The sequence below is a fragment of the Aethalodelphis obliquidens genome, unplaced genomic scaffold (genome assembly GCF_003676395.1).
Source record: "Aethalodelphis obliquidens isolate GAN/ISIS:26980383/991018 unplaced genomic scaffold, ASM367639v1 scaffold18, whole genome shotgun sequence".
Lineage (NCBI taxonomy): Eukaryota > Metazoa > Chordata > Mammalia > Artiodactyla > Delphinidae > Aethalodelphis > Aethalodelphis obliquidens.
The window spans coordinates 6129170-6156468 of record NW_020837962.1 but is presented as its reverse complement, the minus strand read 5'-3'; the positions used below and the strand labels follow the sequence as shown (position 1 = coordinate 6156468).

At 46.8% G+C, this 27299-nt stretch overlaps 1 protein-coding gene across 2 annotated transcripts in view; it reads right to left on the bottom strand.

Moving 5' to 3' along the window:
• The window catches only part of USP7 (ubiquitin specific peptidase 7), a 56854-nt gene extending 29557 nt beyond the window's left edge, over window positions 1-27297 (bottom strand). Inside the window, exons 1-2 of one of the 2 annotated variants that reach the window (XM_027117432.1) lie at window positions 27282-27297; window positions 1632-1736 (exon numbers count right to left, since the gene is read on the bottom strand). In XM_027117432.1, coding sequence (XP_026973233.1) covers window positions 1632-1736; window positions 27282-27294 — 118 coding nt within the window. In that variant the 5' untranslated portion in view covers window positions 27295-27297. Of the gene's footprint in view, window positions 1-720; window positions 896-1631; window positions 1740-27281 lie in introns of those variants that run through there. The other variant, XM_027117433.1, reaches the window with a different exon arrangement.
• Between the last annotated feature and the right edge of the window lie 2 nt (window positions 27298-27299).

The following is a 27299-nucleotide window of genomic DNA, read 5'->3' as shown; positions in this document are numbered from 1 at the left end:
CGTTACTGAAGATCACTTCTACTTTCTCCTGTAACATGCTTTTCCCGTCTGGTAATTCGCAGTAGGAGCATTTCTACTTTTAGGTTCTATAGCACCATTATTTACTACCAATAATTTAGTAAAATTTGCCTCAAAAGGGATTTTATGTACATTATGATCTCCTTATTGATTCTCAAATGAGGCAATCTGGGGCCCCCAGGAGACTTCTAGCCATGTTTAGAGACATTTTCGGTTGTCACGACTGCACAGGGGGTGGGGTGGGGTGGGGTGGTGGTGGTGGTGACAGGTGACACTGCCATCCTACAAGGCACAGGACAGTCCCTTCCAACAAAGAAGTATCCACCAAAAAAGGCATCAGAGGCCAACAGAACCTGCCCTTTTATCCACATCTATCTCCTCCCAAGCCCTCCCCGTAAAAACACCTGGGGAAAAACGAGAATGAAATTGCTCTGTGGAAACCAGACTGGGAGGGCTCTGATTGGATTGGACCGCTCACTGCTCCAGGAGAGACTACAATCGATTCCTGACTCACGCCTGGTACATCAGACCTGGTCATGCCTTCCCAACTGCACTCTCTGAACCTCTTTTGGCATCTCCAGGGTCTGAAATAAAACCAAGAGCCCAGCAACCAAGAGACCACACCCACACCGTTGCCCTCATCTGCGGTGGAAAGTGCACTCCACAGGTAACAAAGCAGCGGGTCAGACCACGCCTCTTTACCTTCCTCAGATATTGCCTCAGCCAGCTGCCAGGGGTAAACCGCACTGTGAGAGAACTCTCAACTACGGCTGCAGTTTCTCATGGAGGCTGAACTTTTGGCAGGAGGTCTGAACAGCAGTCCTTCTGGTGGTGCAGCCCGTGACTGATGGTTTCTTTCAACTGCCCCGTTACACCCCTGGGAAGGACACAACCCTCATGAGGATTGATGGACATGCTTTTGACAGAACATGGTTTCATATTACACTGCAAGATTCCAGGGGCTGCATAAAGTGATTACTGGCTGCTACCTTCTCATGATTTCGACCTGGCAAATGCACAGGTCACACAGTCTAATAAATTACAGCGAAGAAATAGCCTCAAAAGAAAGGCTTTCCTAGGCACAAAATGTCCATGCACGTACAAATGCATACACTTTCCACAGAGAAGATAAAGACCAAAAGTCAGTCTGGGGGACAAAGCCCAAAGCTCGATTCTGGTTTTGCACCTAACCGGAGTGGGGAGAGATTATTAGCTACAAACAACTGATATACTTGCTACAATAAGAATGCAATGGAAAGCCACGTTCCAGTGTCTAGAAGTATCGTGCTGCAGACGAGAAGGAAAGGACAGTAAGATATACTTGTGTTCTGAATACTAGGAGTGGCTGGAAAATTAATTGTAGGCCTGAGCAAATACCCATCTATTACAAACTCCTGTATTTCAACCTTCTCTCCTAGGCTGGGGAAAATCAACTTACCTTGAAATCTGTAGGCAACCTTGAAATTTGAAACCAAAACAGGCTCCTAAATTATCCTCAGATACAACCTCCTGAAAACTAGCTACTCTTAAGAAACTCAGAAGTACTCAAGGAAGAAATGTCTGTTTCCGACAGTTTTTTGCCCAATGCGCGTGAACAAAGCCCAGGTACTTACCGTCCTCCATGTCTTCCTCTGTGTTGTTGTGCCCATCACTCATGGCTACATTCCCGTTGATAACAGGGTTTTGAGTAATTCTTGGTGGGTCATCTGCATCTCCAGCTTTAAAGAAAACAAAGAAATTCCATAATTTTTACCTTCATGGCTTGAATTAGATTAAAAATATATATATATACTTGTACTCTGACAATTTCCAGTCACTATTAAGTTCCAATTGTGCCCAAATAATTGCACTTTAACCCAAAAAGTATTTACTAGTATGTTTACTAAATATAAACCTTTGTTTCTTTCAAAATGCTAAATGGGACTTGAAAACACATTACACCTCACAATAATCAGCTCCATTTGCGATGACCTTTATTTTGACATAGGTCCACGGTTTAAAAGAAGAATTTTAAAAAGGCTTTGGCGGGATTTAGGATTTAAATAGCCTCTACTGCCCATACTTCACATTTAAATCCTGTCCTTCCAGCATGTCAGAATAGCTCACTGCAACTAATGCTGTTCTGTTTGCCTGTACAGTCGGCATTCCTTGGTAAATCAGACACTCCAATAGAAATTAAGTGTCTCAACTACAAACAGGAGATGTGGTTTTTTAAATAGCTGCACAGTTGTGTCCTTGGACTCCAATACTCAGAGCCTTTACACCATTAGGATCAGCAGTCAATCTGATTCAGCACCATGGAGAGCACCCTCCCCTTTCCCCTCTAGACAAACTCCAAACTCCAATTGTCAGGTTACTTTTCTCAAATAATTCCTGAATATAAACCATCCGATTTTCCTTCTTAAGCATCTCAAAACACACGTTAGAAATCCTTGGAAGCTAAGAAACAGGTATTACTACTCAAATTTAGACCACTGCCACTCCTGATACTTTTGTTTTATTAAATATCAATATATACAGTTAATTAGCAATTGTGTTAAAAGCTGTCTATGAAAACATAAAATTTTAAACTGACCCCTCAACCATGACATCCTGACAGAAAAACTGGGGGAGGGAAGTAGGGAAAGGAGAAATTCCTTTTCCTGTTGCTTAACTAGCTTGAACTCTAAACTCTAAAACTTATATGCTTAAAAAGCAAAATGAAACATTGGGTGCTTTGACAGAATTTCCACATTTACCCTCCTAAATTAACCATTTCAGGGAATTCCCTGGCAATCCAGTGGTTAGGACTCTGCACTTTCACTGCCGAGGGCCCAAGTTCAATCCCTGGTCAGGGAACTAAGATATCCTGCAGGCCTTGCGGTGTGGCGCCAATAAATAAATAAATAAATAAATATATGCGCATATATATTAACCACCTCAAACCATCACACAAAATATTTTATGAGGAAAAACCCTATGAAGGCCTTTGAAATAAACAGCACATTCCACCAATGGAATATTATGCAGCAGGTTTTTTTAAGGTTCTCAGTGTACCTATATGAAATGTTCTGAGTTATATTAAAGTTTTTAAAAATTAAGGTACCAAGCAATATATATCATCATATGCAACCCTTGCTATAAAAGAGAGAGACTGTGATGGAATAAGAGTGTGTACATTCTCATTTCCCTTTATACCAATAAGCAAACACTGGGAGAACACAAACTAGTAAGAGGTTCTGTAGAAGCAGCAGTAGAGTGATTCTTCACTGCAGACACACACACACATCACATGAATGCACTATAAATCTTAAAGTAATTTGCTTGACGTAGGCCTGGTACTTTTAATTTAGTTCCTCAGTTCAAATCCAGCCTACGGCAAGAGCTTTAAAACATGGTCTATAATGCACGAATGCAAAAATGACAAAGGTTTCTCTGCAGGTGGCTCCTAAAAGGCAAGGCAAGTAGGGTTCTGCAGCTGAACCAGGTGCTCCTGAGCAATGTCCCATCTTTTACACACGATGGGTACACATTCCTGCTGGGCTGACCAATTTTCCACCCTTCACAGGCCTGGAGACGGTGGTCCAGGCTGGTGGCTGTGAAACTGCAAAAAGCTCCTGGTTGGCCCAGCATGTACATGAGGAACCTGTCGAGCAACAGGCCCTCCCAACCAACTGCCATGGGACCCTTGGAGAAAAGGTTGGCAACTCAAGTCTAGCTCCTAAGGGACTGAATATCCAGTTAAAAAAAGCTTCTCATAAAAATGAGTTAGTTCAACAAGAGGATTAAAATTTTAATTAAGACACGGTAAGTCCCCGGACCAGAATTAAATGATAAAAGCGCCTGATACCACAATCTGTATTAAGCTTCCGAAATATCCTAAACGATAAGGCTGTCTTTATCATTAAGGAAGAAGTGCAAGATTGGCACGTACATATATTTATCACTCTATATAAAGTGATCCTGTTCCCGAATTTTATATCCTGCCTAGTTGGAATTTTCCCAATGTATTAACTCTCATTTGGCCAAATACGAACTACAACACTAATTTTTTTGACACACACAGTTGCAAATACCAATGACAATATGGTATGCCTCAAACACATAGACAAAAAGGTCTCTGATATACTTAAATGTCAAGGAGGGGAGGAGAGCAATTATCATTCCGAAATATATACATGACACCCAGAAATACGAAAGGAGTTCATTTCCATTACTCACAATTGGTAAGCCTTTTGACAACAACCTTGTGATAAGTACCAGAGGCATATTTTAATATATATGTGGCACAAAATACCTTTTTTAAAGAGTGACTTCAGAAACACAAAAGGCTCCCTTGTTTAGTTACAAAGCCTATATTTCCTCCTCTTTTACTGAGGATGCCTGTGCTTACATCCAGCTTTTCTCCCCACAGACTTCTGTTTGTGATGTCACAACCCAGAGCTGCTGACCCCAAAGAACACTGGCCAATTGCTATGGAAATGATGTGGTGCTGATTTAGCACCTGAATCTCACTCCTGGATGAGAAAAATAGAAAATTCCAAATTGTTGGCCTTGACATTTTCTATCACTTCACAAATATTTCTCAAACCTCTCCCCAAAAGGCTGGGTAGAGGGAACCAAACAACCCCATTAAACCCACCTCACGGTCTTCCAACTAAGAGTCTATATGCTGCCACCAGGAGGTACCTGGGCCACGAAGATCCAGCCATGCCCCAGAGTCACTCTCGACTCAGCCCCCCAGATTTCTCCTCAAAAGTCCCAACTAGTGGGCTTCCCTGGTGGCGCAGTGGTTGACAGTCCGCCTGCCGATGAGGGGGACACGGGTTCGTGCCCTGGTCCGGGAGGATCCCACATGCCGCGGAGCGGCTGGGCCCGTGAGCCATGGCCGCTGAGCCTGCACGTCCGGAGCCTGTGCTCCGCAACGGGAGAGGCCACAACAGTGAGAGGCCCGCGTACCGCAAAAAAAAAAAAAGTCCCAACTAGTAATACAATCCAGTGAGCAAAACCATGGCTCAGTTAAAAGGGCAGAACACATGGATTACCAGAGGCCATGGGCCAACACTCGGTCCCTGAATTGGTCAAGCAGAGCCTAACCAGCACATTTTAAGCCCCAGTCTACCAGTTCACCCTGACTTCCAAGTCAAAACCCCCAGACTTCTGCTTGGTCCTCCTCCTCTCCTCTCTCCTGGCACTGAATCCATTTTAAAGAATATTACATAAAATAGGGGTTATCAAGGTAAATTAGAACACTGATATCTTTCTGCAAGTCCAAATATACTGCAGAAGGAGTGTTCAGAAATGGCATATTGGTTCTGAAAATCCATCAGTGGCGTAAGGCCCCCACTCTGAGCTCCTGAATCACCTTCTGGTACAAGCCCATGGTTCCCTGCCATGTCTGCATGGCTCAGCAGCAGAATCTTCTGGGGGGGGGGCGGGGAGGGTTCTCTTGGCTACATCAGAGTGACTGCACAGAATCTCCAGGAGCTCTCCCTCAGAATTCTTTTTTTTTTTTTTAAAAAAAGCTCCCCACAAAATTAGGGCCAGAAGCATATTCAAACAACCTCATCAATTTACACGACCACCTTCAAAACACAGAGTATCAGTGTGGGAGAAAGAAGTCTGGAGTTACTAGTTCCCTCAGGTGTTGATGTAAGTTGCTAGTGGGGGAAACCAGGTGAGGGGTCCATGGGAACACACTCTACTAACTTTACTGTACATCTAAAATTAACCCAAAATTTCAAGTTTATTTTTAAAAAGAGAACATAAGAAACCCTCAAGCCTAAGAGGCAAGGAATATAGCTATTAAACTTATACAGGAAAATTTTCGGCATGAAGCATCCATACAAGCATGTGTGAAATTCTCACATAATTAAAGGTAGAGAGCAAGGCAGCTTAGAGCTGAGATACGAAACAAAGTCTCCCACACAGACACTGGGCGGGTGCACAGAGCACAGCTCCTCAGGAGGGGCCGGCCTGGGAGAGAGGGCTGGCGTCTATGCTGGGGCAGGAGCAGCAGAGGAAACACTGGGCACGTGAGAAGGATCTAACGTCTGCTCCCAGGATTTCACAAATAAGTAACTCCCAAGTACTGGTCCCTATTGTGTGCTGGGCGCTGTATAAACATTCTCAGGCAGTGATCACAGCCTGGGATCAGGCAGATGGGGTGTTTGCAGATGGACCCAGGGTCCCGGCTGGACTGAGAGGGATGTTGCCCTGGGCCTGTAAGCTGTGGAGCAGCTACTCTCTTTGCTTTTCCTCCATGAGACAGGAGTGGCCCTTCCCTAAGGAGGACTGCTCACCCTGAAATAAAGTATGTTAGATGGAGCTCCTGAATGAAGCCAGAGGCACCAGTCAGGAAGAAATAAAGAAGGAAGTCCTGAGCAAAGAGGCACAATGCTGTGAAAAGTTCTTTAGCCACAAATACTTTAAAAATGCCTACTCTCACCATTTTGCAAAATTATAGTGCAATATCACAACTGGGAGAGCGACAATATACTGATCCTCCTCCTATTCACTTGCATGCATTTCATGATGTGAGGTCTGTGTGTTCCCCACACTCAAGATACTGAGCAGCCCAGCACAAGGACCCTCAGGGCGTGCTTTTACGGCCACACCCACCTCCCTTCTGTGCCCGCCCCAAACCCCTGGCAATGGCCAATCTTCTCCATATCCACAATCTGCCATTTGAAGAATGGACACAGCATGTGTAAGTAAGCTTACGGAGCACCTTCTGACACAGCACAATTCCCTTGAGACTCATGTCAACAATGCATTCCTTTCTCCTGCTGAGAGGGTTCTGTGGCAAGGACATGCCACTATCTGCTCACTCAGCGGCAACATCCGGGTTGCTTCCAGTTTGGAGGCATTACATATGAATAAAGTGGCTGTAAACATTTTTGTACAGGTCCTGAGCAAAGAGACAGGTATTTTTACTTCAGGATTTTACACAATGAATGAAATGCTCACAGAAGCAAGGCAAGGGGTGCAGTGATAAATAAAGGGAAATAGTGACCTCCCTGCCTCGGAGTCTAAGTAGAAGGAAGGCATTCCCAATGTTCATGTACATACACGTGCACAAGGTACAAGCACTTTTACTATTCACAATACGTGGATCCCAATTCAGGATCCATACAGATATGCGTACATGGATTTGATTTCGAATAGCACCATACCATTATGTCATGATCTACTCACCCATCCCCTACAGATGACTCTTCCCAGCCACCACCACCTCCTTTTTGGCCATCTGAGTGACACTACAAGCAAACAACTGTACAATGATTTTGTCCTGCAGCACGCTGTATAACTGTGTGGTCATCTGTCAGGGTCATCTCTCTCACACACTGAGCTCCCACAAGCAGTGCTCTTTCCCAGTGGCAAAGATCAACAACGCATCCAAAGCCACTACCAAGTGGCGCTGCACAGCCTCCTGCACCCAGTTCTCACGCTGCTCAGGAGAACTCTTCTAGCGCCATCACTTATTTTCAAGAATTCAGATATAATCGATTTCCCAATGTGCTGATCCTCAAAAAACCTGGCTCTAAGCTCAAAGAAGCAAAGAGACATCTGATAACTTGAAGGTGAGAGACAGAAGATGTACCACTCGTACTAAGCCCAGCTGAGAAGCTGAGCTGATTAGAGGGGGGGCGGTCTGGTAAGGCTTCCACAAAAGCAAGGACCCACAGGTGTCAGCTATCACACTCCCCAAGAAACCCGAACCTCCAGGGCATTGGGAAACAACTTTGGACGCCCCCAGAAAACCTACAATTCTGTGGGAGAACTCGATGGCTCTGTGTCAATTCCAGTCCCCTTTGGGGGAATTCTCAGGCAAAGCCAGGCCTCGCACAGACTGGGGAACAGATCCAGATCCAGTCCTTGGGCAGAACCTGGAGGGAACCAAGGATACAAAGGTATGGAGCAAAATTGCAGGTCTGAGCTGTCTTTGCTCTCGCCCAGGTTTACCAGTCCTGGCAGCCGCTGGGTGGAAAGGAGTAGGTGCTGACCAGGCAGCAGGGCCCATTCACCAACAAGCTCACCCCCGCCCCCCAGTCAGACAAGGACCACAGTGCCTGTGGGCCATGAGTAAGTGCCCAAGTGCTTTCCGGCCCTCAATCCCTCTTGTGAAACCTCTTAGAAGTGGAAAACTGGAACTATGGTTCAAAAACATCATTTCTAATCCACTACTGCATTACAAGGATTTCATCCCCCACCCCCACCCCGGGCACACCGTATTTGCCTGCAATTACAGTAAGGAGGGCGACATTCTAACGACTGTTTCCTAACACTGGTCTTCTCCACACACGACTAACTTGGGAGGTAGAGGCTGAGGCTGGGTGCCCTCTTCTCACAGGAGTCAGTCCCCCTATTTGCCAAGTGTCTTGATGTGTCAAGAGCAGGCTGCGCCCTGGGCTTCAGGAGGGAACAGATAAGCAGCCCTCACACAAGAGGGCTAATGCGACAGAGGGGAAAACAGCCACAGGCCTTGGACATCCGGGCCAGGACCAGAGAGTGAAGGGAGCCGGCTGGGCAGAGATCCTGAAGAAGCACATTCCAGACAGTTCCAGAGTGACCAGGAGCAAGGCAATGGGCAAGGGAGGAGGTGGGAGATGAGGCCCAGGTTGAGGGTGGGCAGGGCCTTGAAAATCTCCGAATGCTCACGTCAAGCCTATGTCCCACCAAAGAGGAAACCACCGGTGGCCCTGAAAGCACTGTGACACTCAATAACAGGTGGGTCAGGGCTTCCCTGGTGGCGCAGTGGTTGAGAGTCTGCCTGCCGATGCAGGGGACGCGGGTGCGTGCCCTGGTCCGGAAAGATCCCACATGCCGCGGAGCGGCTGGGCCCGTGAGCCATGGCCGCTGAGCCTGCGAGTCCAGCTCCACAACGGGAGAGGCCCGCGTACCACAAAAACAAAACAAAACAAAACCAAAAAAAAAACCAAAAAACAGGTGGGTCAGAACTGAGATGGTGCCGGTGCTTGGACCCTGGCTGCCAGCCCCAGGCAGCCATCTGATCAAGCCTGTCCTCATCATCACAGGCAGCAGAGCCCCATCAGAAGCGCCTCTGCTGCCCTGTGGAGGATGTGCGTGAGGTGTGGTTTTGGGCTATCTTGCCCCTGCCAAGTTGGCAGGGCTGCCTCCAGTGACTCTCTGAATTCCTTCGGTCATATTAACAATGAAACCGTCCGTGGCTTAATCAATACCACAACGGTGTTCTGGTTTTATTTTGATTTTTATATGAATTGGCTCCATGCCTGCCCCATGAAGGGAGCTGAAAGCCCACTTGCGGGTGGTGGTCCTGCCCTGGGGAGAGTCTGAGGATTCAAAGTAGACTCTGTATTGAAACCCGACAGTTAGCTCTGTACTCTTAAATAATCCTGATTTAAATTAGTTATATGAAAATAAAGCCCCAAAGAAGGCCACGTATAAATCTGTGTTCCTTAAATAAAACTATTTGTTTGGGGTCTTCAGTTTGGCTTCATTATGTAAAAATCATCTGTTTTTAGAGGATCATGCTAACTGCCATCATGTCTGTCCCACAAACCATGACTGATGACTGAGTGAACACTGGCCGGGCATGGAGAGGGGTGTACACCCTGCACGACTGAGGAGCTTATAATTATGTCTGTGCTGCTTGCTTACACATCTGGTCTTATCTGCTATATTGGGTAGGGCAGTCCACTTGTGGAAAGGAAAAACAAGTCCCAGCAAGCCCAGCAGAGACGGAGCTGCACAGCAGCTACAGGATGAAGGCAGAAAGTATCAGCAACCCACAGGAGTCAAAGGATCAATATGCAGAACACACAGAGATCCTACAATCAAAAGAGACAATGCAACTACAACAAGGAGAAATTCTTAAGAAATACAAATGACAAATCTGCTCAACTTTCCTAATTAACACAATACCACTTTTCATCTACCAGATTAAGTCTCACATCACAAAATGGGTGGTGTCAAATGGCTAAAGTCTAAATTTATAGTCAAATTATTCTCCCCAAAGGCAGTATTTATTAAAACCAAAGTCAAATATTCTTTCACTCAAAATGCCATTTCTAGAATTCCATTCCAAAGAAACTAGCATACATGCCCAAAGATATATACAAGCATATTTCTTATACTGAAGCACCATTTTTTACAGAGAAAAACTTAAAACATAAATGCCCATTAATTCTAAGGGCCATATATTGTATGGCGCCATTTATTCATATAAAGTGCCCAGAACAAGCACACCCACAAAGACAAAAGGCAGATCAGTGTTTGCCTAGAGCTGGGAGGGAGAGTGGAAGGGTGATGGCTAAGGAGTGCAGGGGTCTCTTTTTGGAGTGGTAAATTGACTGTAGTGATGGGTGAATATATTTATTAAAAGCCATTGAATTGTATGAGTGAATTGCAGGATATATAAAATCTCAATAAAGCTGTATTTTTTTTGTGGGGGGGGAGACAAGAACTGGACAGAAATGGGCTATTCTGAGTGGGAACAAATAGTTCCACAAATCACAGCTGTCTGAGGGCCCGGCATAGTGAATGATGTGTACATTGAACAACTGAATCAGGTGTAAGTGTTCCATTTTCTGCAGTATTTCTCTAAAAGTATTAAACATTTTTGGTGTTTGAAAAACCCATTTATCTACAAAATTTATTTATGTACATAAATTCACTCTACATTCATGTAGTTTTAAAGAAAGTAAAACTATATTAAGGGACAATGTCCACCAAGAGAGAAATCAATTAGCAGGATGTCCTTACAGAATGAAGGAAGCTGTACATGTGGACGAGATGAAAAACAGGACGACACCCATCGTACGTTAAGTACACATGTTCACTGAGGGACGGAGTCTTTCTTGCCTTCTTGCTTCCATGTTGTTTTAATGTCTCAGCGAATATGTACTGCCTTTATAATGAAGGTAAAACCACCCACACACGCGAAGCAAAGCAAAGCACGATGCAGAAAGGCACAACCAAAGTACTGCCTAAGGCCTGACACCACCTCAAGCAGCCCATAAAGTCTGTACCAGTGGGGACTTCCCTGGCAGTCCAGTGGTTGAGACTTCGCCTTCCAATGCAGGGGGTACAAGTTCCATCCCTGGGGAGCTGGGATCCCACATGCCGAGACCAAAACAGAACAGAAGCAATATTTTAACAAATTCAATAAAAAATTTTTTAAAAAAAGGTTATATCAGAGAAAGAAAAGGGTACAGCAGCTGCCCATTTGGGGGCAGGAGGGAGTAGGAACAAAAGGATCCCAGAACAAAGGGATTACCTAGATTACTTGTGACCTTGAAGGTCCTTTTACACCAGGGCAAATGGCAGCATCCTCTCTTAAATGCCTGGATTTTCTTTAGAACTACTTAAAAAGACAAGGAAGTTCGGGGGCTGAGGATTGGGGTCAGAAGTAGAGGAGAGATTTTAAACATACTGTGACTGTGCTAACTAAAACTTTTGAAAACTAGTCAAGCACAGCCAATTTCAAATGAGTTCCTTTATTTGTATAAAGCCACAAACAAAACAGCCTAGGACAGAGGACTAAGCTGTTTCTGGTTGGTTTTTTTCCCCACGTTGGTGTCAGCAGACCACCACTCAGGCCTTACCCTCCTTTTGAGGGGACCCACCCGGACTGTCAAGGAACACCTACTTTCAAAACCTTCTAAAAAACCAGTGGCCAAAGAAAGTGTTGAAAAGTTCCTGGGAGGAAGACTAGTTTCCCAGGTAAAGTCGCGGGAGCAGAAGACATATGGTGTTCAGGGGCTGGTAGGCACAGCAACAGTGTCAGCTTTCCTGAAATTAATCGGTATATTTGAACACAATTCCAATCACAATCCAGCAGAGTAAGTGAAACAATTCTGAAAAGAACACAGTTTGAGGAATTACACTACCTGATTTTGAGACTCACTATAAAGCTTCAGTAATCAAGATGGTGCTGTGTTACGCAGACACAGATCAATGGGACAGGAGAGTCTGCAAATAGACCCATGTAAACATTACTACTTGATTTGTGACAAAGGTGTAAGTAATTCAATGGAAAGGGACAGCAGTCTTTTCAACAAACAGTTGGACATCCATAGGCAAAAAAAACCACAAAAAACCCTCCAACCTCACACCTTATACAAATACTAACTGATAATAGACCGTAGATGAACATAGATTTAAACTTTAAAACTTTTAGATGTAATCACGTGAGACATGGCCAAGAATTCTTAGACATAACACCAAAAGCAAGATCCATAGAAAAAAATTTTGATACACTGGACTTCTCCGGAAAGACACTGTTAAGAGAATAAACAGACATGCTACAGATTGGGAGAAAATATTTGCAAATCACCTATTGACAAAGGACTTATATCAAACATATAAAGAGCTCTCCAAACTTGACAGAAAAACAAAACAAAAAAACCCCAAATACTTGAACAGACACTTCATAGAGGGTATAGGGATGGCAAATAAATACATAAAAAGATGTGTGACTGTGAGCTATTAGATAGCTGCAAATTAAAACCACTATCCACCTACCAGGATGACTAAAGTGAAAAATGCTGACACTCGAGTGCTGGCGAGGATGAAGATCAATGGGGGAGTGGGAGAGGGCACGGGCACCTGGGAAGTAGGTGGCAGGTTCTTACGAAGCATACCTCACACAACAACTCTACACCATCCTCTAGAGAAATGAAAACTCATGTTCACACAAAAACCTGAACACGGGTATTTATAATGGCTTCATTTGTAACTGCCCAAAACTGGAGACAACCCAGGTGTCCCTCCGTGGAACAGAATGGAAGCAGCAATAAAAAGCAACTACTGATTAGGTTACATGCTGTATGATTCCATTTTCTCGACATCTGCAAAATGACAAACCTGTACGAGATGGGGAGCATGGCCATGGTGGAGACACAACCAGCACAGCGTGAGGGGAGGTTCTGGGTCCTGACTGGGGCAGTGGTTACACAGACCTACACCTGTGCTGAAACTCAGAGCCATTCACCCCAAAGGCAAAAGAAAAACAACGAAAGAAAAACAAAGGAAAAAAACACCTGGAGGGCAGGGAGAATAAGAAATGATTTACTGACTCTTTAAATAAGCACTGCCCCGGGATATGGGTTCAGATCTTTAACCATTCGGGAAAAGAGAACTGAGAGAGCATAAAAGATATACAGGTCTGAGTCTTTTTGCCTCAGGACCTTTGTTCGGGTGGTCTTGTACACAAATGTGTGCATCACAGCTCCTGTTCTTTGAGGAGAGAGGGAGTCAAAAACGTCAAAAAGCCAGGAAAATGGGAGGTCAGACACACCCTTTGCTCCAGTAAACTCACATACATAAATAAGGTGTGCTACTTCATAAGCTACGTTTAAATTCAGACCGATTGAGCTTCCCTGGTGGCGAAGTGGTTGAGCATCCGCCTGCCGATGCAGGGGACGCGGGTTCGTGCCCCGGTCAGGGAAGATCCCACATGCTGTTGGAGCAGCTGGGCCCGTGAGCCATGGCCGCTGAGCCCGCGTGTCCGGAGCCTGTGCTCCGCAGCGGGAGAGGCCCGCGTACCGCAAAAAAAAAAAAAATCAGACCGATTCCCAAAGAGTTCCAACTGTTCCACGCAAGCTACTGGAAAACGGAGAAAATGGGGGGAAAGACAAACAATAAACAAGTGGAAGGCTGACCATGATGGAGGAATAGAAAGCAAACTAATCAAAATCACAATTACCTCTGGTTTAAGCACGCTCTCCTTGAATTCTCACAAAATATCTGTTAACTCATCTTAACAGGACCATCTTACATACACCTTTAAGTGTGAGGGGGACCAGAGGACGATTTCCCATTGCAGGGGACCACCCAGCACTGCCTGCTGCCCGTCCCCTGCTGCCCGTCCCCATGGCGTCAGCTGCTGCGGACAACTAGGCTGCCACTAGCTAATTATCATCCAACCATCTTCGTCCTCTGCCAGATAGTAGTAAGACTCTTAAATACAGGACAAAAGTCACTGCTCTCTTTGTGCCAGCGAGCTTTCTGGAGTTATAACTACAATCCTATACCAAGTTAGGTAGGCTGTTACACACGTGAATGTGGTATTTTAAGGACTTTTTAATGTAACTGTATAATGAAATATGCCAACATTTAAAAGATCTGTATAACTCTGTGAATCAGTATTTTCCAAATGACCAATGAATGGTATTAGAAATGCTCCATTCAAAGTACAAGACAACCCAATAAATTTTAATGTAACAGAGCACGGTAAGTTAATCATAGGGTTTCAAACTGCATGCTGTAATCAACCTTAAGAAGCTACCAAATTTTGATGTAGTATGAAAGAATTGCCACAGTTGCCTGAAAAGGCTATACCTCTGTAAGACTGGGTTTGCTTTATATTTCCAGTAAAATTTACATTGCAACTGACAGCACCAGATATGAGAATCCAGCTGTCTTCTATCAAGCCAGATAATAAAGAAATCTGCAAAATGTATGAACAATGCCATTCCTCATTAAATTTTTGTTTTAGAAAATATTTCCTATAAAAAGCATGTTAAATGTGGGAATCCCCTGGCGGTCCAGTGGTTAGGACTCAGTGTTTTCACTGCTGGGGACACGGGTTCAATCTCTGGTTGGGAAATTAAGATCCTGCAAGCTGCACAGCATGGCTCAAAAAAACCCCAAAACAAGCAGTATGTTAAATGTGTTACTATGTACTGGTTTATTATTTTTAAATGAATAACTAAGACTGTTTTAATTTCTAATTTGGCAAATAATGATAGCTATAACCCACCTACCCAGAAGCTCTTTGGGGTTCTCACCAATTTTAAAACTGTCCCAGGATCCTGACAACAAGAAGTGTAATAGGGACTTCCCTGGTGGTGCAGTGGTTAAGAATCCTCCTGCCAATGCAGGGGACATGGGCTCGATCCCTGGTCCGGGAAGATCCCACATGCCGTGGGGCAACTAAGCCCACGTGCCATAACTACTGAGCCCACGTGCCTCAAGGAGAGATCCTGTGTGCCGCAACTAAGACCTGATGCAGTCAAAAATAAAATTTTTCTAGAAAAAATAAATAATAAATACAAATAAAATTCATGGTGACTACTAACATTTTCCCACAAAGACTTATAGAAGGGCAGGTGCAAATCTAACCCTTTATAATGGTTACCAAAGTAGGTAAAATTAAGGTTATTTGGCATTGAACATGGTGGCATGTTCCAGTCCTACTGAAACTAAAACATAAAAATGCAATGCGTTCAATTATCTGGTAGAAACTGCTGTTAAAGGTGTAGAGAATAGAATGCTCCCTGGCCTCAAAGTCTAAAGGGGATAAGAGCAAAGAAACACAGTTCATTACAATCCATGCACTTGGGCAGGAATCAGAGAGGGGCCTCTATTTTCATCTACCCAAAGGCCTTACCTCTGCCATTTTCACCTCAAATCCCCCAGAACTCAAATCCTAACCACCCGCTCCGGCCACTGCCAGTACTACTCAGGAGCCTTCCTGCTCCCCTGCCCCCAGACATAATTGCTCTCCCCCACCTCCAGAGCCCTCTCTCTGCACCTCTCGCAGCATTCATCGCTTTCTATCCTGCATTAATTACATGTTCACGTGACCCATCTATATCCTGCTGACTCTCCCTCTGCAAAGACACCTATCACCTCTTCATCTCTGTAAACCACCCCCCAGCTCAGGGCCTGAAGCAGCGATCTGAGGCGAAGGGCCAAGTATGTGCTGTGCTGAGCCAGTTTGGGGAACCGTCTTCCCAGGTTTTTACAGAAGAAAATGCCTGGTTTTCTGTTATTCTGAACAATCCTCTCCAAGGCAGTCTTCTAGAAAGGCAAAGCTAAACCCAGTTCACAGGCTGGGTCTGGAGCAGCAACTGGCCGCTAGAACTTTCTGTGATGATGGAGGTGGTCTACAGCTGCGCTGCCCAATATGGAAGCCACGAGCCACAGGTGGCTATGGAGCCCCTGAAATAGCGCTAGTGAGACGTAGGACCTGAGGGTTTACTTAATTTTACTTAAATCACTTCAAGCCCCCAGAGACATGGTTTCTTGGCCCGTGGAGTAGGGGGTTGAATAGTCGCTTTCTGCTCTAAAACAAAATTATGTGACCAAGAGCTCTCTGATAACATACCCAAAATGAAACCAGTATTTTAAGAACAAAAGGCCTTAAAAAGTATAGGATTTTTAACTTCATCAAAATAGAAATCCAAATAATAGCCTCTGATTCCCAAGGAAATACTGGCTATAACAGAAAACTTGCAGATTTGTAGTACTAATTTTCCCTCTTCCCTGTAGCCCTCAAGGTAATTAATGACCAACTTGAGAATAATTCTGAAGACTTTTGACAGCTCCCAGGGACCATGCCTGTAACATCACAATCCCCACGACCTGGGCATCCTGCAGGAGCCCACAACCATCACAGCCACCACCAGGACCGCCTGTCCTTACCGTGTGCGAATCTGTGTGGCTGGCCGCCGCACATCTTGAAGCTGAACTAGTCACCTCTACGGATCATTTGCATTCTGGGTCGTCCCCCCTACTAGGATGCCCAAGAGTTACCTCATTTATTTGCATCTTCTCTAGACTCCCCAAATGCACTGGCTTGAAGGTCTCAATTTCGCCAACCCAGCGATGAATGCATTAGCAGTTTGTTAAAGTTGTATGTATGAATCTATCTCATGTTTTAAAACTCACTGTCAGGGAAAGAGGCCCAGAAGGAAGATATTCTGTGTGTGCCACAGAAACACCACCACACAACTAGCTGGAAGTCAGTGAAGCGAGGAGACTGGCTGGCCTCTTAGGACTTCATTTCTTTCAACCCCTGCCCAGCTGAGCAATCCCGGGCTCTGGCACCTCCGACCCTGTTTTCCTTCCACCTTGTGGAAGCTGCTGTCTTAAGAAAGAAACAGATGATTCAGGCGACAGGGAGGAGAGGAATGCAGCTGGTCAGGACTTCAAGACACAGCAGGGGTACAGTCAGGTTGGTGCCATCTGTGTGGCTTGGAGGAGCCTCAGTTTGCTCATGTGCAGATGCAGGGTCATGAGGGTGAGGTGACAGGAGGACCTGAGTGGACAAGGTGCCTTGAGGTCTGACCCTGTAGCTCCACAGAACTTGGCCCTCTGAAATGCAGTACGCTTTCGCCCTGAGCCCTGGCAGACAAGGCTCAAGCCTTCTCAAGTTTAAATCTCTCCATATGCCCAGAGCCCTGAATGGTTTGCTTTAGGGATGATTCATTTCAGCTTAGGATCACATTACTGAATACCTGATTCTCAAAGAAGGGAGGCATCTACCTTTAAAAACACATCTATTTTGCTTCTGCCACCATATTCCACTTGCTGAAGTATAAGGTGGCCCCGGCTGATTTCGGCAGTGAGCTACTTTCTATATTCAAAGCATGTGGTGAGCCACACAAAAATCTTCAGACTGAGGAGCCCAACTGCAGCTTTGCCACTTGGGGTGGTGAGATAAGAAACGCGGGAGAAGGCAGCAGTTTAAATTAAAAAGCAGTAACAGGGCTTCCCTGGTGGCGCAGTGGTTGAGAGTCCGCCTGCCGATGCAGGGGACGCAGGTTTGTGCCCCGGTCCGGGAGGATCCCACATGCCGCGGAGCGGCTGGGCCCATGAGCCATGGCCGCTGGGCCTGTGTGTCCGGAGCCTGTGCTCCGCAACGGGAGAGGCCACAGCAGTGAGAGGCCCGCGTACCGCAAAAAAAAAAAAAAAAGCAGTAACAACGTCTTCATAACAAATAGCGTCCACTGACTATGATGAGACGCAAATTTCTGTGAAGCCACATGGCTTGGGTTCAAATCCCACCACTGCCACCAACCCTGGGTAGGTTATTTAACTTGCTCAGCGCTTTGTTTCACTCAGCTATAAAATGGGGATGATGCTGCATCTACTTCAGAGTTGTGGTAAGGAGCCAATGAGTTGATACAGACACAGCCCTCACGTCCAGGGGCCTGGCCCAGGGAGGGGTAGCTGCCAAGCTCTCCCAGCCTCTATGCAGCTCTCTAAGGTTCAAGGCCAGTTTACTGGACACCCACCTACTGCTTCTTACCCACCTTCTTGGATCATTATTAGTTTTGTTGGCTGCTGAACAAATCACCACAAACTTACTGGCTTAAACACCACACACTTATTCTTTTATAGTTTTGGAGGTCACAAGTCCAAAATGGGCCTCACTGGGCGAAAATCAGTGTGTCAGCAGGGCTGGCTCCTTCTGGAGGTTCAAGGGGAGAATCTGCTTCCTGGCCTTTTCCAGCTTCATCTTCAATGCCAGCAATGGCCTTCTCACATCACGCCACTCCAACCTCCCTCTTTCACGGGTTAAGGACCCTGTGATTACACTGGGTCCACCTGAGTAACACTGCATAATTTCCCCGTCTAGGGATCCTGAACTTAATCGCACCTGCCAAGTTCCCTGCCAGGTAAGTAACATAGTCACGGCTTCCAAGGGATTAGGACAGACATCTCTGTGGACCATTGCTCTGGGGACCACAGATCCTCTCCCTCTAGATCCCAAGCCCATGATGCTGTTCTACACCTCCTGCCTCTGAGCACACCACCCCTCCCTCTTTTCAAACTTAGCTGTGTCCCCTCCTCTGTGAAGCCTCCGATGACCCACCCGCTTCCCCACCATAGGTCAGTACCCACCCCCCCCATCACAGCCCTCCCTGGCACATGTTTACCAAGAGCCTTCACTCACGTGCTGGGGGCAGCCAGCCCTGTACCTGCCTGTCGGGAGGGTTTGCATAAATGTCTATCTCGTGGGCAGAAGCCCTGCACCAGGCTCTGCGAGTGCACAGCAAGTACAGCTCTGCTGCCACAAGGGTACAGTGGAGTCAGAAGCAAGCCATGAGGCCTGGTGCTCGGGAACATCCAGATGAGAAAGCAGGGGGTGGGGGTGGCAAAGCCCAAGGTGCCTGCACACAGCCTGCAAGCAGGTGCCCTCTTCGGACCTGACCGAAACAGAGCAAGCGGGGAGACTTTGCAGCAACCTGACTTCCTGCAACACCCTAGCCTGGGCCAGTGGGTGCGCTGTCAAACTGGAGTGTGGTGTCACGTGTCCCGGGACCCCATTACAGTTTGTAAGAGTTTAGGGTTAGCTGGTTAACTGCAACCCAAGTCAATAGGACCCAGAACCCATTTCTTTCAACGAAACATAATTTAGATGTTAGTTTATAGGATAGAGTTGGAGCTGTTTATGGATACATTTTGGAAAACTGCTGGAAGATGGCTCCCAATCTCAGGGGTATACCTCCGCAGCACTGGACTCACTTGCATATTAGTAAAACGAACATCGAAATGACTTGGATCAACATTCTCTATGAGGAGCAGGGATGCCATCCATCCAAGCAGGAAGCGAGATTATTTGTTTCTTTAAAAAGTAGTGTGCAAATAAGGTTTAATACGGGGAATTGATATTTCACACAAAACTGTTCAGTTACCATGGTGGAATGACAAAGTTACAAGTGCAATAGCACGTTCCCTTGTATTAATGGCCTATACACGCTTGCAATGAACACGTACAGTTTCTGCAAATCCTCCCTGCGTGTTTGTTCTAAGCAATAACTGTTGAAATGTGACTTTAATAACAACCTGGGGCTTGCATTGTGTATGTGTATTTTATTTCATTTCTTAAACAATTTGTTTACACTGCATGTCTACAAAATACAGAAAGAAATTGTCCACAACAGACTGGAAATTAAAAAAAAAAAACAAAACTGGTTCTTCACCACAAATAACCGAAGAAAGCCTGCTCTGTAGCGTTTGCCCAGGAACTATTTATTCACTCATTTTAATTTAGCTTTTCCAGGACACACTGTATCTTTCCAACATCCAATGTGACACTAATGCTACCAGAAACACCCTCTAGCTAAGGATCCAACCAGACTGTTTCGGTGAACTCTGGCCACTAACACTGTCTGCCCTGTCGGACATGTGCTGTACCTGCTTGTCCAATGTGGTGGCCACTGGCCACGGGTGGCAACTGAATACTTGAAACGTGGCTAGTCAGTTAAGGAATGTGATTGCCACCATGTGGCTGGTGGCTACCTTACTGCACACTGCAGGGTAAACCCTTAAGCATCCTCCTACCCCACATGTCTTCTCCTCTGCCCCCATAAGAATACGAGCTGGCATTCTCAAGCAATCCAGGTCTCAGTAGGAAAAGAGACTCAGTTTGTCCTCATGGGTAGCAGCAGGAGACCTGGAGTGCTTTAGAGAATGAAGGAGTCCTCTGGCTAGCACAGGCAGGATATCACACAGATCAGAAGCCGCTGCTTGGCCACCACTGGGAGCTGGGTTAGGGTTCGAGCTCAGCAACCTCACTCCACCAGCTACTTCTTTGGACTTTCTGCAGGTCAGGCATTCCAGCCCCTATCTGTTCTCCCTCTTGTCCTTAACAAGCTAAAGACAGAAGAGGAAAAGGCTGAGACTCTTGGGGGAGTATTCTTCCGTGCCCATCTATGATGGTTATAAAACAGCAATAGGGATTGAGGAATGTTTTTAACCAATTCACACACACTTTGTTTGACTGAATAATTTCTCCTCCTAGCTGACATAAACTACCAACTCTAAGAATCAAGCACTTCAAGATTACCTACCCATCAACTACACTTCAATTAAAAAAAAATTACCTGCCCCACATTATTTACAAGGAGGAGCTGGACTCTCTAACCATGCAAACAGGCTAAGGAGCATTACATGTCCTTACTTGAAAACAGCAATTGCACAGGGTCAATTAAGGACCTTGAAATGTAATTTATTCCCCAAAGTCATATTGACAAAATGCACTTGCAACTCCAGGTGAGTAAGGTTAGTTTTCTCAGCCTATACCCTAGAGAAAAGCCCCCTCAACTCTTTCTGAAAGTACCATGGGGGGGGGCAGGAGGGAGCCAAGAAGTCAGATCACTACCCAGACACTGGTGGCCACACCCTGGGTGTGATCACACTCTGCATTACAGGTCACCCCAACAATCTCATACAGCCCCTTTCCAAAGCAGAGGCCAGCTCAACAACTTATTGCAAGAGCTAGACCTTCCTCTGGTCAATATTCTGGGGGCTGGTACCTCATACAGGACAGTGCCCTCCCAGTATCAGGATGTCAGGGAAACCAATTAGTCACTAGCATGGAATCAGAACCCAGGGAGGGCCTGGGTTTCGAATATTCTATGCCAGGCAGGAAAATCACGTGGAACTGTTGTGGTCACAGAAGGGAACCTCCTGCTCTTTATCCTGCAGATTCTCAAATGACCTAAAAAGAAGGGAGGACCACCACCTTGAGACTCTGATACAGAACTCACATTTGTTAAGATAAACCCCAGGTCGAGCAGATGACTTGGGCTCCTTGGAAGGACACCTGGGCATCTCTGAGAATATTAACAGCTGTGCCCACACAACAGTGGTCCCAGCCGAGCTGGTGACAACACAGCACGTGCTCAGCCCAGCGAGGGCCCAGCCGCACAGTCAATGAGCCCTCCAGTCTCGTCACCCCCTGGAGCGCTCTGCTCTGCCCAACAGCAAAGGCAGTGACACTACTGCCTAAGGCGTGCCCCACCGAGGCCCCTCCGCCTCCCTACTCCCTGGTTCTTGCTAGCTCACACTAGTGTCATCATTAAGTTCTGGAAGCATTCACTCTAGTCCGGGTCAGTGTATTTCCCTACACAACCAACTTTCTAACTACCTCCATGTCCAACTTCCAAGTTTAAATCACCAATGCTCAGAAGTAGGCCTGCTTCTCTTCAAGAGAATTTCAACACATCTGACTTCTCATTGGCCAAGCCATGTGTTAAGTTACTACCAAAATGGCATAACTTGACTTTCTTGCCTACGCAAGACACTTAAAAATCCTGCTTCCTCCAACTTGCCTAAGTCCAAATTAGGTCAGAACAAGAAGTTTCTGAAGCAGGTGACATTTGAACATTTAACCATCACAGTACATGTCAAGAAATACCTTGTTACAACTTGGTCCCCAGAGTAAAATTCCTTTGCCTTGGAAATCAAGCAGAAGTACCCAGGCTACATACTACCCATGCAAAAAACCAGAAACAGTAACAAATTTTAAAATACTCAATAGAAAACTTCAATAAGGTCCATCAATACCCTTGTCTGGAAAAGGAGCTTTTCCTTGCAAAAGGATCAAAAATGCCACTTCAAGCAACTTACGTTAAAGGCAATAAAACTGAATTAGCAGCTATCAAAGCAATATTGGTTTATGGCTTTGGCATTCTCTTTCACACACCACCCTGCCAGCCAGCCATCTCCTGTACTACTGTTTTGCCTTAAAATTGCTGTTTCCTGAATGAGTGTCTCCCACAAACACATTTAACAAAAAAGGAACATAAGATGGGTATCTTCAGATGGACAAACAGTCCAGCGGTGAGGAAGATGAGTACAGAAGAGCAACCCCACAAGTAGCTCATGGGGCAAGACATGGCTCTTATGCAAGGCAAGTGGCTGAGACCACTAGAAAAGTTTAGGGAAAAGGTGGCATCTGAATCACTTTCCTGGGGTCTCTTGTCCTGTCTGCATTCAAGGAGAAGGAGACACCACCTGTGCAAGTACAGGGCCCAAAAGCCAGAGTTGCACGTCATGCAGTGCAAGTGTGTGTGCACTCAGAGCCTGAAGCACAAAGCAGGATGACCGAGGATCCTGATAGCAGAGGCCGGGCTGTGCGACTACCCATCTACCTGCATGAGGAAGGCAGCACACCTGAGTCCTTCTAATAAGCAGGGCAGTGAAAAGACAGCTGTGTGCGGTCCAGGAAGAGTGGAAGCAGAGACCAGTAAGAAGGCTACTGCAAAGTTCCAGCATGAGGCAACAGGGGCCGCCTGGTTTAGGGTGGTGGATGGAAAACCGAAAGGGCTTTTGGTAACAGGATGTGGGATTTAGAGACAAGAATTCAGGGCCGACTCCCAAAGTCTGGAGGTTCGTGTAACCTGGCTTCCCTGCTACAACCTGATTGGCAACCTCATCAAATTCATTACTAGATGCTCTAACACTAGTGCAAGAGCAAGAATACTCTCATCACGAAGGCCACTGAGCTAACCAGGCTTCGGCAGCAGTGTAACAACGCACCAAATCCACTATCCACTCCTCTATCATCCACTACATTTTTCTTAAAATATTATAGCATTAACCTTATATAGCTATTTAGGCACATCAAGCCTAGGATTTCATAAACAATGCTGCTTAGATTGAGGCTGGTCAGTTTTCTTCCCAATCCAAGTCAGGATATAATTACCGTAGAACCAGGAAAGTCAACTTGCCCCACCTGTGTGCGCCATGCTTGATTAACCTGTGCCCATCCCTGCCTCAGGTGTAACCCTTTTACCATCACAACACCATGAGTGAACACTGATGCCCCTATCTCTGTGCCCAGCACTTCACACATGCTTTGTGTTTCCACCCTCACAACATCCTTGCAGGATACGACAGACCTCCTTTTCAAGGATGCAGAAACTGAGGCACTGAGAGCTTAAGCAATGTGCATGAGGTCACACAACAATTAAACGGTGAAGTCCACGTTCAGACTCAGGCCTGGCGCTAAGCCTGTATTCTCTGACCACACTGCCCCACCGTGAGTTAACTCAGTGGTTTCTTTCCTCCTTTCCACAAAACTGATCCCCCCCACCCCACCCCCCAAAAAACAAGATGAAGGTATACACTTTTTTCCAATATGTGCTGTTAACAATCTTTTGTTTACAGATAATCAAAATCAGCAGCCTGGAAGAATCAGGAGGGCGGATGCCTTCTGGAAAGTAACGTCCAGTCCCATCAAAACCTGACAGGCTCACATCAGTCAGATGTTTCTAAGTTTGGCCTAATTTCTTCTATGTGTCTCTATCTTTTCTGGGTTCTCCAAGTTGATGCTCACTTTGTAGAGTTCTTTTACCAATCAAAGCTAATGTGAGAGGAAAATCAATATTCTCATATTATTTGATTTTTGTCTTGTTACAGCGCTATTTGAAAAACAAACATGTTTTAGATACAATAAAATGCCCAAGTGTAGTTTATTTGGGCACACGTGTACAAGAGACCTCACTTTCCACTCCCAAACCTGCTTTAGCAGAAAAGTAACTTGAAACTCCATCTACCCACACAAGTTGGAAAGAAAAAGAAATCCACCACTGCTTCCCCCCAAACAAAAACCACAGAAGTCAGTGATCAATTCTTTTCAGAAACTGCAGACAACTCATTGATTTGCTCCCAGCTTGGTGTCCTGATAGCAGTGGTCTGAGTGTTGTACAAAAGTCAACCAAAACTGTCTGTGCCCATTAGTCTCAAAGATTACACTCTGAAACAGAGACTGCTCACACGGGCGGCAGAACCACACCAAGGAACAAACATCAAGGTATTGACGTTTGTGCCAGCCCGCCTATGCAGAAGCCAGGCCTTGGGAAAACTTCCTGTTGATTTGGAGGGGGGCGTAACAAACCAGATTATCACCTCTCAAGTACCCGAGAGGGCAGAGGCCACTGCAGGTCCCTCCTGCAGCCCCTCGGCCTGCGCTGCCTCTGAGTTAGAGAGTGAATAAACTGTGGAGCACATTCATTCCTGGCCAGGCCGACAAAGGCCACCACCTCCATGGTGCTTTTTGCCTCCCAACCTGAAAACCTGCACGGGCCTCACAGGAAGGAAGCATGTGGTCTCAACCCCACTGAACTGCCACCATACCCCACGCCCCCCGCCATCTTTTCCCTCTCTGCCCTTCACCCTTCATGACTTTCCTAACGGCTCAAAACAAGACATTTTTAATATAACTGATCCTGAGCACTGTTATTCTCCAGCAGATGTGCAAGGGCTGTGCAGGGATCAGTCAAAAGCAAATGTGACCCCTATAAAGCAGAGCAGGAGAGCAAACTAACACCGGACCCGTCGGTAGGAAAAAACCGCCAACCAAACCAGTCTCCCCGGCTCCTTCGAAACTGTCCTGCCCAGGAGGGGCGGGCAAATGCTCTGCATCCACAAAGCTTCCCTTCCTCAAGCTGATCAGAGGGAGCCCTGACAGCTTCCAGCTGCTGAGTCCACAGGAACCAAGGCGAACACCAAGCAGGCGAGAGTCACTCATAGAGCCTGGCAGACGAGGCCACGCAGAGCTGATGGTCACTAAATCCCACCCTTCTCGCTTTTTAATAGGAAGGATTTTCACACTTGCTGGTCCTAAACTACAATGTATAAACCTAACGCCACATTTTCGGAGTGGGAAGGCTAAGAAAGGCTGAAAGAGACTGCCTAAGACATGGGCAGCTCTTTAAACTGCACACCTGCGGCTGCTCACAGGGTGCTGACGACCGTAAGCCCTACAAAGACAAGATACCCTCTGGATAATGAACCTGAGGTCCACTCAGAAGAAGACTGAAGTTTACGGAATCAGCAATAATAAACTACAACCTTTACCATTCAGTTTGAGACGCCAGTAAATTTGCAGATTACTGATTTTACGGGCGACTTTTCCAACGAAAACTTGGATATGAGAACAAAACTCCTTGAGGAAAAAAAAAGTAGTCTTGAAAGCACGCATGACTTCTGAAAACTCTTCCTCCACTCAACACTCTCTAGTCTTATAGAAAAGCCCTTGAAACTTGTGGACACGACTATTTCCCCTGACACCCAGTTCTGTACCAGAAATACACTATGCACTGGGGCCCATGCTGATCAGCTCTCACCTGTGTTCAAAACGCTTAAAAAGTGCTAAGACAACATAAGTGGGACACGGATATGCTAACACTAGTGGATTTTTGTCTCGACTGGGGGATAACTTGAAAAGGAAATTGAAAAGCAATCCCTTTTTACGAGGCATTAAAAGGAATATACATAATTCTCTCAGCAATGTATTCCTTCAGCTAATTGTTTAATGACACGTGACAAAAAACTCTACGAAGTTATTGCCTTTCTGGGGCCAAGTGAGACGGACAGCCTGGTCCTTGGCATGGACTGGGTTCTCCTGACCCCATTACTGGCCACTGAAGTACCAGCGGGAAGTGCCTTCCACAGGCATCTCCACCACTTCGCCTTTTGCCACCTTGCAGGCCATTTTTTTCAGAGCACATCCAACTGTTGGCAGTACGTTACTCACAGGGGAGTACCAGTCATGGTAAGAGTTCCCACCAACCAGGATGTAGCACCCCACACGTGCAGCCACCCCACAGGACAAATGCTGCTTCACCTGAGCTTCCTTAGCACCCCCATTCATTTCCACACCCCAAGATCTCTGGCTAAAAGCAAAACAAGAACAGAACATTCAATGTCCCGTTCATTCAGGGGCACTCTTTTGACTCCTGCCTGTCCGTCCCCCCCGAAATAGGTAAGGACTCTTTTAAGACTCCTTAGACTTTGCCCTTTTAAGTACTTGGGGCCACGAGAAATAAAAGATGCCTTCCAACTACCAAGTCCTCTTGAGGTAGGTAAGCCCAAGACCCTTCCGCGCTCAGTGCCTCTGCATCAGACCTCTATTACCATGGCCTTGTATCTCAAAGCAGGATACCCTGGAAAACTGCTGGCACATGGGCAGAAAATTAAGTTACCTCTGGAGTCAGGGTGGATTTAGAGATAGGTAGTCGTGGGGCGGGGGGGGGGGGGGGGGGAGGGCGGCGGCTTTCACGTAGTTTCAAAGACACACCTGGCCGGAGGCTGACTGCACCGCACACAGCCAAACTCCCCGAAATACAGCTAACTCAGAAACGAAGAGCGCCTGACTCCGGACTCTGGGCCCGTCCAAAGGCTGAGAACATCTGCGCCCCTTGCAGGTGTTTCCAAATGAAGCCCGACGCCAGCAAGTGCTGTTATGGAACGATCTCGGGGTCCGCTTCGAAGCCCCGGTGGGCTCTGCCGGGGAGCGCGCGGGAGCAGGTGCGGGCGAGCCCCGAGCCCAAGGAGGTCTCCGGTTCCCCGACTTTACCGGCCAGAGCCAGGACCCCGCGACGTCCGAACGGGGAGACGGTCCCCGGAGCCCGGCTCCCCAACCCGGGCGCGCAGCGGCCGCCAGCAGTCCGCAAACGCCCGCATCCCTCCCGCCGGAGCGCTCTAATTTACAACTCCGGGCTCCGGGCGCTTTGTGCCGACGAGGCCGCCCGGGTCCCGCGGGCCGGACAATGCGCCGGGCGGGGGACCACCGGCCGCCCCCAGCCCGCGGGCCCGGCATGACTGTGCAGCCTCGCCCGGCCCGGGCCGGCCGAGTCGGGCCGGCCAGGCCGAGGCCCGCGGCCGCCCGGGGCCTGGTTAAAGATGGCGAGCCCCTCGCGTGGCTCCCGCGGCTCCCCCCGGCCACAATGGAAGGCGCCCCCCGGCCCCGCCGCGGCCGGCCCCCCGGGCCTCACCTTCCATCTCCATGTCCT